This window comes from Diachasma alloeum, unplaced genomic scaffold (assembly GCF_001412515.2).
Source record: "Diachasma alloeum isolate Michigan unplaced genomic scaffold, Dall2.0 Dall_scaffold_00203, whole genome shotgun sequence".
In the NCBI taxonomy this organism is placed as follows: Eukaryota; Metazoa; Arthropoda; class Insecta; order Hymenoptera; family Braconidae; genus Diachasma; species Diachasma alloeum.
The window spans coordinates 2,789,441-2,799,942 of NW_021680368.1; the positions used below are offsets into that span (position 1 = coordinate 2,789,441).

The following is a 10,502-nucleotide window of genomic DNA, read 5'->3' on the forward strand; positions in this document are numbered from 1 at the left end:
ATGTTCGGACATAAATTCAGGTCCGAAGATAAATCTATGTCTGAATAGAACATGAGATTTGAGGGTGGATTTGTCTAAAAATAAATTCAGATCCGGACAGGAATTTATGTCTGGGATTAATCTATGTCTGGACAGGAATTCATGTCCGGGCATAAATGCATGTCTAAACATAGAATAAGATTTGAGGATTGATTTGTCTGAAAATGAATTTAGGTCCGGACAGGAATTTATGTCTGGTCATGAATTCTGGTCTGGACATGAATTCATGCTTGGATATAAGCCCATATCTGGGTTACACTGCCGCTAAAAAAATCAATGAGATTCATATTCCGCATGAAAAATATGATATTCGGGCTTGAGCAAGAATGATTGAAACACGAGAGGGAAGAATATTGCAGACTTACCACTATGTACTCGCTCGTATTTCATCACAGTCTTTCCATCATTTTAAAACTCACCTGGATATTGGTATCACGATCACGGGTAGAAATTGTATATTTTTCTCTCCTCGTTTTAACGGAAAATATTGGCGATCTCATCACGTCTGACGAGACGTGGATATTTTTACTTGCCGCGTAGAAACACTCGTCCGTTGATTTTCTCTCATTTTTTTGCGGATGCTTCTTTGCATTCGAATGCACGAACGGCCATAAAGAAATAGTGGATTATGCAGTGGAGAGAGGAATAATTGAGAGATGTAGGTGGTTGGAAATTTTTTTATTACTTTTTGCATCAACATTTTGTAAATTGATACTTTACAGCGTGGAATCTGCACGAGTGGAAGTAATACTCATAGGAGATGGAAAAATATGAAATGAAATTGAATCGATTGAGCATACGCATGAGGACCAATTAATCTCCAGTTAATGACGAAATAATAGATTATTTTTTTCATCGGAGAATAAAATTACAAAAAAATATCAAAAAATTCATATATTTTTCTCCAATATAAAACAATATTATACATGTTTACATTTTAATACAAAATCCTCTCCGCACTCTGATCACACTTGACAATTTCACAGGCACCTCGAAGCTCTCGTCCTCCCACTTATCCTCTCGCGTCCTATTCCAGACGCAACGAGTCCCAACGAATCAGAAAAATCAACAGAATCCGTCTCCCTCACCTTTTAACTGAATTCTGTGTCATCTGCATTTTTCTCTTGGCCTCGAGCTTCATCTTCGCCTCAATCCTCTTCCTCTCGATCTCCTCAGGCGTGCATTGAGCTTGACTCCTAGAAGATCCACTCGAGACAACAGTATTACCATCGTCTCTTACCCTTAATCTGTCAAAATTGTTAATTCCACAGTTACTGTTTTCTTTAGTCATAAAAAAATTCTTTCGATCAATAGCGGATTGAGTCCTTCTTAAATCCATCATTTGTGTACTTACGGAGGTGGAGCTTGTCTTACCGCCTCTAGCCCCAACACTAAACCCAGAATAACTGTTCATTGAACTCAATCTACTTGAACTATCGAAGCTCGAGTCCGAGCGATTCCTAGACTTGAAGAATCTCCTGTCGTTCCCGGAAGCCATCTGCGTCCCTGGGGCCCCCCTATTCCCACTAAACCCCCCTCTCTGCATATTCGCCCTCTGGGGCACCGCTGAGGTCCCCTTCGCCGACATTTTCCCCTGAAAATCCTTCCTCTGGTGGCCGCTCCCACTGCCTCCTCCACTGGAACCAGAACTGCCAACGCTTACTGTCTCCGATCTCTCCTCCTTCTGCTTTCCAGTCGTCGTGTCCTCGTATTTGGCTGTCGTCGCGCATGCTGCCTTCACCAGGTCATCGAACGAGTCATCGGGGAACACCAGGTCGTCGAGGTCAATGAAGTCAGACGCCTTGAAATCCTTCGAAGAAGCTCCCAGGTCTCTCGAAGGGTTCTTGTCGATCGGCTCTGACTTGTGCTTCTTGAATCTCGAGGCTGATGGGGAGGGGGCCGACACCGGGGGCTTCTGGGGGTTCTTGGGGGCTGAGGACCCCCTCGCCGGGCCAATATTCAACTTCGCCTCGATCTCCTGCGAACACCGCAACATCGACTCGTCGTTCAACGAGTCGTTGAACAAATCCTCGAGGCTCTCCTTCTCTTTGCTGTCGACTTTCGTTATTTTTGGGTCGTCTGGCGAGTCTGTGATCACTATCACGTCGTTCTCATTCTCGAAATCGTCGTCGAAAACTAACTCGTCCGCGATTTCGTTCAGCTCGACGTTCTCCGTTGACGACTCGTGCGATGCCACTGTCTCAATCCGGGCGTTCAGGGCTAGGAACTCGTTCTTCCACTGGTCCAGGCTCGCGCTGTCCTCTCTTTTTATTATTCGCTTTTTGAAGGGCTTGTAGACCAGCGGGGAGTTGGAGTTGCGCTTCTTGTGGACCAGGCGGGGCCGCTTGGGGGTGCTCGAGGCCTCGGGTTTGGCTTTTGGCTTTGTCTTTGTCTGGGGGGACTGCCAGTCCCACGCCACTTCGTTGTTCGTGTCCTGCGTCAGGAGGAGGGGGGACGTGCGGTACTCCTGGGTCAGGGCATCTTGCGATTGGGGCTTCGGGCGCTTCGGCGTACTCTGCTCCGGGGGGTGACGCTCCGGTCTTCGGTCCTCCAGCAGGCCGTTCTCTGGGGGAATGAAAATTATTGGAGTTTTTTTTGGGACATTTTTACGGGGTCGGTGATGTTTTGGGAAGCGGGGGGACCGTTTTCGGGGGTTAGAACTGGTTTTCAAGGCGTGGAAAGTATCTTTAGAATGAAAGACAATTGGGGAATTTAGCTCTGTTGATCGCGTGGTATTTTGAATTGAAATTGAATAATTTTTTAGTTGATGGGAAATTGAGGGTTTAGGGGTATCTGATGTTTTTGGGAATATCTTCGGGACGAATGAAGCCATTTGAATGAGGCAGTGCTCATTTTGAAGTCTCGAAAAATATCTTCGAAATGAAGAAAAAATTATGGAATTTCACTCTGCCAATCTCGAGATATTCAAGATCAAAATTGCACTATTTCAAATTCGTTGGGAAATTACTAACTGAAGGGTAATTGACCTTTTCGTCAATATCTTCTAGACAAACGAAGCGATTTGAATAAGTCAGTGCTCATTTTGAAGTCTCGAAAAATATCTTCAAAATGGGAAGAAAATATTGAAATTTCACTCTGCCAATCTCGAGATATTCACGATCCAAATTGCACTATTTCAAATTCGTTGGGAAATTACTAACTGAAGAGCAATTGACCTTTTTGTCAATATCTTCTAGACAAACCAAGTGATTTGAATAAGTCAGTGCTCATGCTGAAGTCTCAGAAAATATCTTCAAAATGAGAGTAAAATATTGACATTTTACTCTGCCAATCTCAAGACATTTGCGATAAAAAAAGGGTCCACTTGACAAAGTATGAAGTAAGGATATTGTTATTAATGGACATTGAGACATTTAATTCCATTTAAATTCCGATGAGGATAAAATTGCATTCATATTCATTATCATGGATGGTTATTCGAGTTTTTGATTAATCACCTTCGATCCGAATCCTCCTGTCCAGCATCAACGAACTCTTAATATTTACATTCATGTTTTTCTTGTCGAAGAATTGAAGAGATTTGAGCAGGTTAGTTATAACGGAACTCTCTGAGATGTTGGGATTCTTCTCTCATCCTTGTTTCACGGTGGAACAGTGAGCCCCTGAGACTGTTACCGGAGGATTTTGCTCTTGTCAGCGCAAGATTCAAGGCACTTATTCGTTTATTTATCTGAGATGAACAGTGGATCAACAATTTAAGACTGTCAGTGACGCAACGAGCGGTCGTCTCGGTCCTGGGGTGACTGTTTTACCGAGAGAAGGGGTTGGAGGTTCCTGGCGCCACCGCCGGGCCATCCTGGGGAACCTAACCTAGAAGAAACAACAACAAGAGGAGACAGAGTTGATTGTTTTCTATTATTTTGGTGATTAAATAGGAGAAATAATCGAGATGAAGCCCCAGTTGTACGAAGAAATCGTGAAGAATATAAAGAACTTCAAGGGATTGTCGAGGGACTGCGCCTACATGCTGATACACAAATATCCAGAGTAAGAATAACAATATTTTTCTATTACAACCCCTCGAGACATGATAATTTCACAATTCCAAAGACGTCGAGCTTGATATTTTTATCGATGAAGACGTAGAATGTGTAGTGGTGAGGCAGAATTAAATCCTCCTTCACGTACATTAGCTGATCAGCCACGACAGTCTTGAGTTCACTGAACTCTCGTCTCAGAACCTCCAGGCATCGCTGGAGAAGCTGATAGATCGAGTTACCTGCCAACAGTGCGAACTAGTACCCATTAGTGATGAATTCAATGGATATAATCGTCCAAGTTTAGTAACGAAATTACAAAATCGTCAAGTTTGATTTTTTTCCTTTTGCCACATCGCCACTGAATGACGAGTGAAACAATAATAAACCCTTACCTTTCTTCATCATGACACTCCTCCTGTGTCCAGAGCCATCCCAGTAGCTGAAGGTGATCTCAATCTCCTCCTCCTTGAGGGCATTCTGCTTCATAGCCCACTCCTGCCTCAATTCCTCCCTCAATCTGTTCTCCTTCTCCTCCCTCTCCCTGTCCCTCAGGAAACTCGTGTCCACGTGTGGATTCTTCTTAATTTTCTTGACAGCTGGTGCTGAATTATCGTCTTCAGAATTCCCCCCAGAATTCTCCTCCTCGTCCTCATCAAGATTAAATGACAGTGCCTGAATCTGCTTCTTCTGTTTATTTTTCTCAGCCTGTTTAGCCGCAAGTGCCCTCTCCTTCTCCTGCTCCTTCTCCTTCTCCTTCTGCGCTAATTTTCGCTCTCGTTCTTTGACAATGTTCTCCTGCTTCTCTTTCATCTCCTTCAGGGTCACCAGACCTATCGTCGAGGTCTTCAGTTGCTGCTCAACTGCATTGCAGTGAGTGGCGAATTTATTCTCAACGTTGTGGATTTTCCGGTCGTCTTCAATTTTCTTTTCACGAGGTTCTATTCTTCATCACCTGCACCACTCTGCCATCCCTCATTAATCAATTCTGAATTTGATTCTTCCAGTGTTCCCCCAACTGCCATCCACGGAATACTCTCCTCAGAAATGCAGCTAAAGTCGAAGCAAAATAGGGGAAGACTGCACTCAGTCAGAGTGAATTATCTCCAAAAATACATGACAGAGAGAAATAAGCCAGGCACGCCCCCCGGAATAATCGTGAGAATGGCAGCGGCCCTGGACTTCTCCCCCACTCTCTTAGCCCGTGTAATCCTCGAGAAATACCTCCAGGAAACGAATCCCCTCATCACGAAGGGAGACGTCTCCAAATGCATGAAGGACACGACGCAGATCCAAGACCCCAGACTCGCCCACGAAATCTACATGTGCATTCTGTATGACGACAGGAATGGAATGATATCAGACGCATTTTGCAATGCCATTGGCTTCGAGTACGAAGTCAAATTGGAGACTTATCTCGAGGAGAGGAATATCCCGTACCTGACGGAGGAGAAATTGAAGACCCAGGGGTACGACAAGACCCCCGATGTCAAGCTGGAGCTTCCCATCGCTGTTGATGGCTTCATCATCAATTGGATCGAGTCGAAGGCGCGATTTGGCACCCCCTCGATCCACAAGACCCATCTGAAGGAGCAGTACCTCAGCTACTGGAACAGGTTTGGCCCTGGGCTCGTTATCTACTGGTTTGGCTTCGTAGATGACCTCAGTCAGCCCAGCGAGAAGAAATTCATTATTCTGGATCATTTTCCAGAGAACATCACGTACATGAATCCTCTCATCGAGGTGGATAATTGTAAATCGGATGAGGAGGAATCTTAATACTTTATTTTATTTTTTAAGAGAGAATTGAGAATTGTATATTTTACATTCTTCCTGAGGGAATTTTTGTAATTAAATTTGTGATGTATTTTAATTAAAATTTTTTTACAGTATTTTGGAGGGGTTTTTCACTCATTATTTTTTCCTTTAGACTGACAATCCGTGGAATTTTTATTACGGGAATTTAGGAATTTTTATTATTAATTTTCCAATCATTATTTTTTCATTGAAACTGAAAATCTTCAGAATTTTTATTATTAATTGAATGCATTAATTAAAAAAAAGAAAAAACTCTGGATGTTTGTTTAAATTACAGAAGGAGAAATGAGGGGTAATTTGAATCCTTTATTTTATTGTTTTTGTGAAGCATTGCCAATTCTATAATATTTTAAATTGTTTTTAATGGAATTTGGGTCATGAAAGTGATGAATTTTGATTTCGAAATTTGTACAGTGCTTCACAGGTGTTTTCCCCTCATTATTTTCGCCATGGCAACGAATTGATTGGTCGAAGCCACCGAAATGCTCCCATAAGACTGGAAATCCTTGGAATTTTCAGGATTAATTCAATGTACGAACGCAATGAGTGAGAAAAACGAAGTTAATTCACAAATTGAAGAGGACGAGAAGATTATTCTGGAAGAAATGAAGAAAATCGAGGAGCTGGATGCTTCTATCTACGACTTGGAGCTGCAAATAAAGGTAATTCCACTTGTTTTTCTTTCGAAAAAATTCTGGATGATGTTTATTTGAATTACAGAAAGGAAACGAAGATCTCTCGAAGGAACAGGTTAAAAATCGTGAGAGACTGAGGGACATGTTGTCGTCAGCTCCGCCAGAGTGTGGAGTTCTGTCCAAAAATACAGCTAAATTTCTCGATTTACATAAAATTGAAGATTCTGGAGCTGATCCTGAAGAAATCAACATGACAGACGAGGAGAAGGAACGAATCAATGATTTACTTGAGGATTTTTCTGATGACAAAGAGTCGAGTCCTTATTTCATCAACGAGGAGATGCAAAATATATTGAACACTGATTACAAAGACAATTCTAATTAATATTAGGAAACGAAAATTACGATTACAAATTTTTGTCTTTTTTCTTTTTATCAGAGATCGTGTATTTGTCGTAGCTTTTTGTTGGGTCGAAGGGCTCCCATCTGCTCGCTGGAAAGATGTGTTTGTTTCTCTCGTACCATGACCTAAAAATAATATGAAAGTAGATTGTGATTGAGCCTTTTTTTATTCAATAAATGGGGGAAATATGAATTTTTGACTTACCTCAGTAAAACTTTACCCGCATGTGACTCTTCGGTCTCCACCGAGGCATCATGCACCATCCTGATGTCATCGTGAACGTCAAAAGTGAATAGAGGACCACTCTTGCCCCTCGCTTTTGTAACGATGAAGTCGTAGAATGTGTAGTGGTGAGGTAGAATTAAATCCTCCTTCACGTACATCAGCTGATCAGCCATGACAGTCTTGAGTTCACTGAACTCTCGTCTCAGAACCTCCAGGCATCGTTGGAGAAGCTGATAGATCGAGTTACCTGCCAACAGTGCGAACTAGTACCCATTAGTGATGAATTCAATGGATATAATCGTCCAAGTTTAGTAACGAAATTACAAAATCGTCAAGTTTGATTTTTTTCCTGTTGCCACATCGCCACTGAATGACGAGTGAAACAATAATAAACCCTTACCTTTCTTCATCATGACACTCCTCCTGTGTCCAGAGCCATCCCAGTAGCTGAAGGTGATCTCAATCTCCTCCTCCTTGAGGGCATTCTGCTTCATAGCCCACTCCTGCCTCAATTCCTCCCTCAATCTGTTCTCCTCCTCCTCTCTCTCCCTGTCCCTCAGGAAACTCGTGTCCACGTGTGGATTCTTCTTAATTTTCTTGACTGCTGGTGCTGAATCATCGTCTTCAGAATTCCCCCCAGAATTCTCCTCCTCGTCCTCATCAAGATTAAATGACAGTGCCTGAATCTGCTTCTTCTGTTTATTTTTCTCAGCCTGTTTAGCCGCAAGTGCCCTCTCCTTCTCCTGCTCCTTCTCCTTCTCCTTCTGCGCTAATTTTCGCTCTCGTTCTTTGACAATGTTCTCCTGCTTCGCTTTCATCTCATTCAGGGTCACCAGACCTATCGTCGAGGTCTTCAATTGCTGCTCAACTGCATTATAGTGAGTGGCGAATTTATTCTCAATGTTGTGAATTTTGAGGTCGTCTTCAATTTTCTTTTTACGAAGTTCTATCTCTTGCTGGGCGATCTCTCGCTTCTTCATCAGCTGCATCGCTCTCCCAGCCTCGCTGGCTGCTCCTTTGTAGTGGGCCATTCTTTATTAATTAATTTCTCGAGGATTTAGGAGGTTTTTGATGCTATTTGTTGATGGGGATATAACCTATCAACCCCAGAATTTTGTAAACACTCGAGAATAATTTTATCACTCAATTCTTTCACTTTTTGATTCAAAAATCCACTGGCCGGAGACTCCACGAAATTGTTGAACCGTTTTTTGTACTGAATAATTGTTATTTGAGTTGATAATATGTTAAATATGTTGGGCATATACACGAAAATGTCAAAAGGGCATTATAATGACCGATGAAACATTAAAAAGGGCGGAAGGGGGAGAATTCTCTTCTTTATCGACATATTTTGGGGAATTGCGTGCGAAAGCGGCGAAATAATTATCGAGAACAGTTGAAGAATTGAAAATAAAACATGTAATCAGTCAATAACAATCATAATATGGTCTAATTGAAGTTTATTTTATTGTTTTACAAGTGTCAGAGCTCGTGAAATAATTCGTATTCCGAAAATCCCACTGCGCATGACCAAGATGGCGCCGAGTCTCTGGCAGGAAACGACGAGTTTGGCGATTGTCTCCGGTTTTTCGCGAAATATGACGGTAAAATCATCTAATTAATTACTAAAACTGCTTTAATTAATTAATCATCATGGAGAGAAACGATTTGATGATGAATTTGAGGGGAATTTTCGTTAATTACGAGCTCCAGGACAAAATGAAAATTAATATAATGTCCAATCCCTTGCGCAACAACTCCGCGCACATTCAAGATGGCGGCGAGTCCCTGGCACTGAATGTCGTGTTTGACGATTGTCTCCGGTTTTTCGCGGAAAAAGACTCTAAAATCATCGAATTAATTACTAAAACTGCTCTAATTATTTAATCGTCATGGAGAGAAACGCCTTGAAGATGAATTTGAGGAGAATTTTCGTCAATTGTCAGCTCTAGAACGAAATAAAAGTTGAGAATCTCCAATCCCTTGCGCAACAACTCGGCGCACATTCAAGATGGCGGCGAGTCCCTGGCACTGAATGTCGTGTTTGACGATTGTCTCCGGTTTTTCGCGGAAAAAGCGGGTAAAGTCATCAAATTAATTACTAAAACTGCTCTAATTAATTATTCATCATGGAGAGAAACGATTTGATGATGAATTTGAGGGGAATTTTCGTTAATTGCGAGCTCCAGGACAAAATGAAAATTAATATAATGTCCAATCCCTTGCGCAACAACTCCGCGCACATTCAAGATGGCGGCGAGTCCCTGGCACTGAATGTCGTGTTTGACGATTGTCTCCGGTTTTTCGCGGAAAAAGACTGTAAAATCATCGAATTAATTACTAAAACTGCTCTAATTATTTAATCGTCATGGAGAGAAACGCCTTGAAGATGAATTTGAGGAGAATTTTCGTCAATTGTCAGCTCTAGAACGAAATAAAAGTTGAAAATCTCCAATCCCTTGCGCAACAACTCCGCGCACATTCAAGATGGCGGCGAGCCCCTGGCACTGAATGTCCTGTTTGACGATTGTCTCCGGTTTTTCGCGGAAAAAGAGGGTAAAACCATCGAATTAATTACTAAAACTGCTCTACTTAACTAATCATTATGGAGAGAAACGACTTGAAGATGAATTTGAGGAGAATTTTCGTCAATTGCCAGCACTAGAACAAAATAGAAGTTGAGACAAACGAATCCCTTGCGCAGCAACTCCGCGCAGAGTCAAGATGGGAACGAGTTTCTGGCGGGACGCAGTGCATTTGACGATTGTTCTACGGAATTTCGGTGGAAATGAGGGTAAAATCATAAAAATAATTATTAATAATGCGATGAATAATTCATAATCATGAACTCCAACGATTTTATGAGGAACTTGACGATTACTTCGATGAATTACGCACAATAAAAATAATATTAAATTTCCACGGAAAAATATGATAGTTCTGTCGCCTCGAAGGGATCGACATTTTTGTGACGTCACAAGATGGCGCCTGCTGTACAATTCCTGACAGAGAGACGAGTGTTTTATACATTTTGTCGTATTTATTGACTTTTTAATCAATGGAAAATTAATTGAAACTTGAGGAGAACACTAATAATTAATTAAACTGATTAATAATCATTAAATTTTTTCGTGGATTATTTTGGAGTTGTGGAAGTGGTGAAGTGTATCGGAAGTCATTATCGACGTGTAATTAAATACATAAGATGGCGCGGAGTGTGTGTAATGTCACGAGTGTCTTCCTCTTCCCGGACATTTAATTTCAAAAATCGTGAGTGAAGTGTAAAAGTGAAAAGTGATCATGGAGGAGAAAAGTGATTACGCGGTGAAATTAGTGTTTGTGAAAAGTGGAAAGGCGTCTGAACGAGAGAAAATCAGGGAG

The 10,502-nt window shown here is 41.7% G+C and overlaps 4 protein-coding genes across 4 annotated transcripts; 2 read left to right on the plus strand and 2 right to left on the minus strand.

Annotated features, from left to right (window-relative positions):
* Positions 1-796: 796 nt before the first annotated feature.
* LOC107036027 lies at positions 797-3,792 on the minus strand. The gene is made up of 2 exons (XM_015253736.1): positions 3,498-3,792; positions 797-2,604 (listed from the first exon to the last, which is right to left on the minus strand). Exons 1-2 carry the CDS (start codon positions 3,550-3,552, stop codon positions 1,124-1,126), a joined length of 1,536 nt encoding a protein of 511 aa, XP_015109222.1. The 5' UTR covers positions 3,553-3,792; the 3' UTR covers positions 797-1,123.
* A 20-nt stretch (positions 3,793-3,812) lies between these two features.
* LOC107036028 (uncharacterized protein C15orf41 homolog) lies at positions 3,813-5,929 on the plus strand. The gene is made up of 2 exons (XM_015253737.1): positions 3,813-4,047; positions 5,045-5,929. Exons 1-2 carry the CDS (start codon positions 3,950-3,952, stop codon positions 5,814-5,816), a joined length of 870 nt encoding a protein of 289 aa, XP_015109223.1. The 5' UTR covers positions 3,813-3,949; the 3' UTR covers positions 5,817-5,929.
* Positions 5,930-6,319: 390 nt separating this feature from the next.
* On the plus strand, positions 6,320-7,030 carry LOC107035996. The gene is made up of 2 exons (XM_015253672.2): positions 6,320-6,517; positions 6,576-7,030. The coding sequence occupies exons 1-2, from the start codon at positions 6,398-6,400 to the stop codon at positions 6,873-6,875; spliced, it is 420 nt and encodes a 139-aa protein (XP_015109158.1). The 5' UTR covers positions 6,320-6,397; the 3' UTR covers positions 6,876-7,030.
* On the minus strand, positions 6,822-8,590 carry LOC107035995 (protein FAM50 homolog). The gene is made up of 3 exons (XM_015253671.1): positions 7,519-8,590; positions 7,098-7,365; positions 6,822-7,018 (listed from the first exon to the last, which is right to left on the minus strand). The coding sequence occupies exons 1-3, from the start codon at positions 8,147-8,149 to the stop codon at positions 6,898-6,900; spliced, it is 1,020 nt and encodes a 339-aa protein (XP_015109157.1). The 5' UTR covers positions 8,150-8,590; the 3' UTR covers positions 6,822-6,897.
* Positions 8,591-10,502: the final 1,912 nt, after the last annotated feature.

Bases quoted from the DNA above. Each gene is read 5' to 3' on its own strand.
- LOC107036027 (XM_015253736.1), bottom strand. From the start codon at position 3,552: ATGAATGTAAATATTAAGAGTTCGTTGATGCTGGACAGGAGGATTCGG. The intron at 2,605-3,497 runs GTGATTAATCAA...TCATTCCCCCAG, and splicing joins CAGGAGGATTCGGATCGAAG to AGAACGGCCTGCTGGAGGAC.
- LOC107036028 (XM_015253737.1), top strand. From the start codon at position 3,950: ATGAAGCCCCAGTTGTACGAAGAAATCGTGAAGAATATAAAGAACTTC. The intron at 4,048-5,044 runs GTAAGAATAACA...TGATTCTTCCAG, and splicing joins CTGATACACAAATATCCAGA to TGTTCCCCCAACTGCCATCC.
- LOC107035996 (XM_015253672.2), top strand. From the start codon at position 6,398: ATGAGTGAGAAAAACGAAGTTAATTCACAAATTGAAGAGGACGAGAAG. The intron at 6,518-6,575 runs GTAATTCCACTT...TTTGAATTACAG, and splicing joins ACTTGGAGCTGCAAATAAAG to AAAGGAAACGAAGATCTCTC.
- LOC107035995 (XM_015253671.1), bottom strand. From the start codon at position 8,149: ATGGCCCACTACAAAGGAGCAGCCAGCGAGGCTGGGAGAGCGATGCAG. The intron at 7,366-7,518 runs GTAAGGGTTTAT...CACTGTTGGCAG, and splicing joins GAGTGTCATGATGAAGAAAG to GTAACTCGATCTATCAGCTT. The intron at 7,019-7,097 runs GTAAGTCAAAAA...TATTATTTTTAG, and splicing joins GCGGGTAAAGTTTTACTGAG to GTCATGGTACGAGAGAAACA.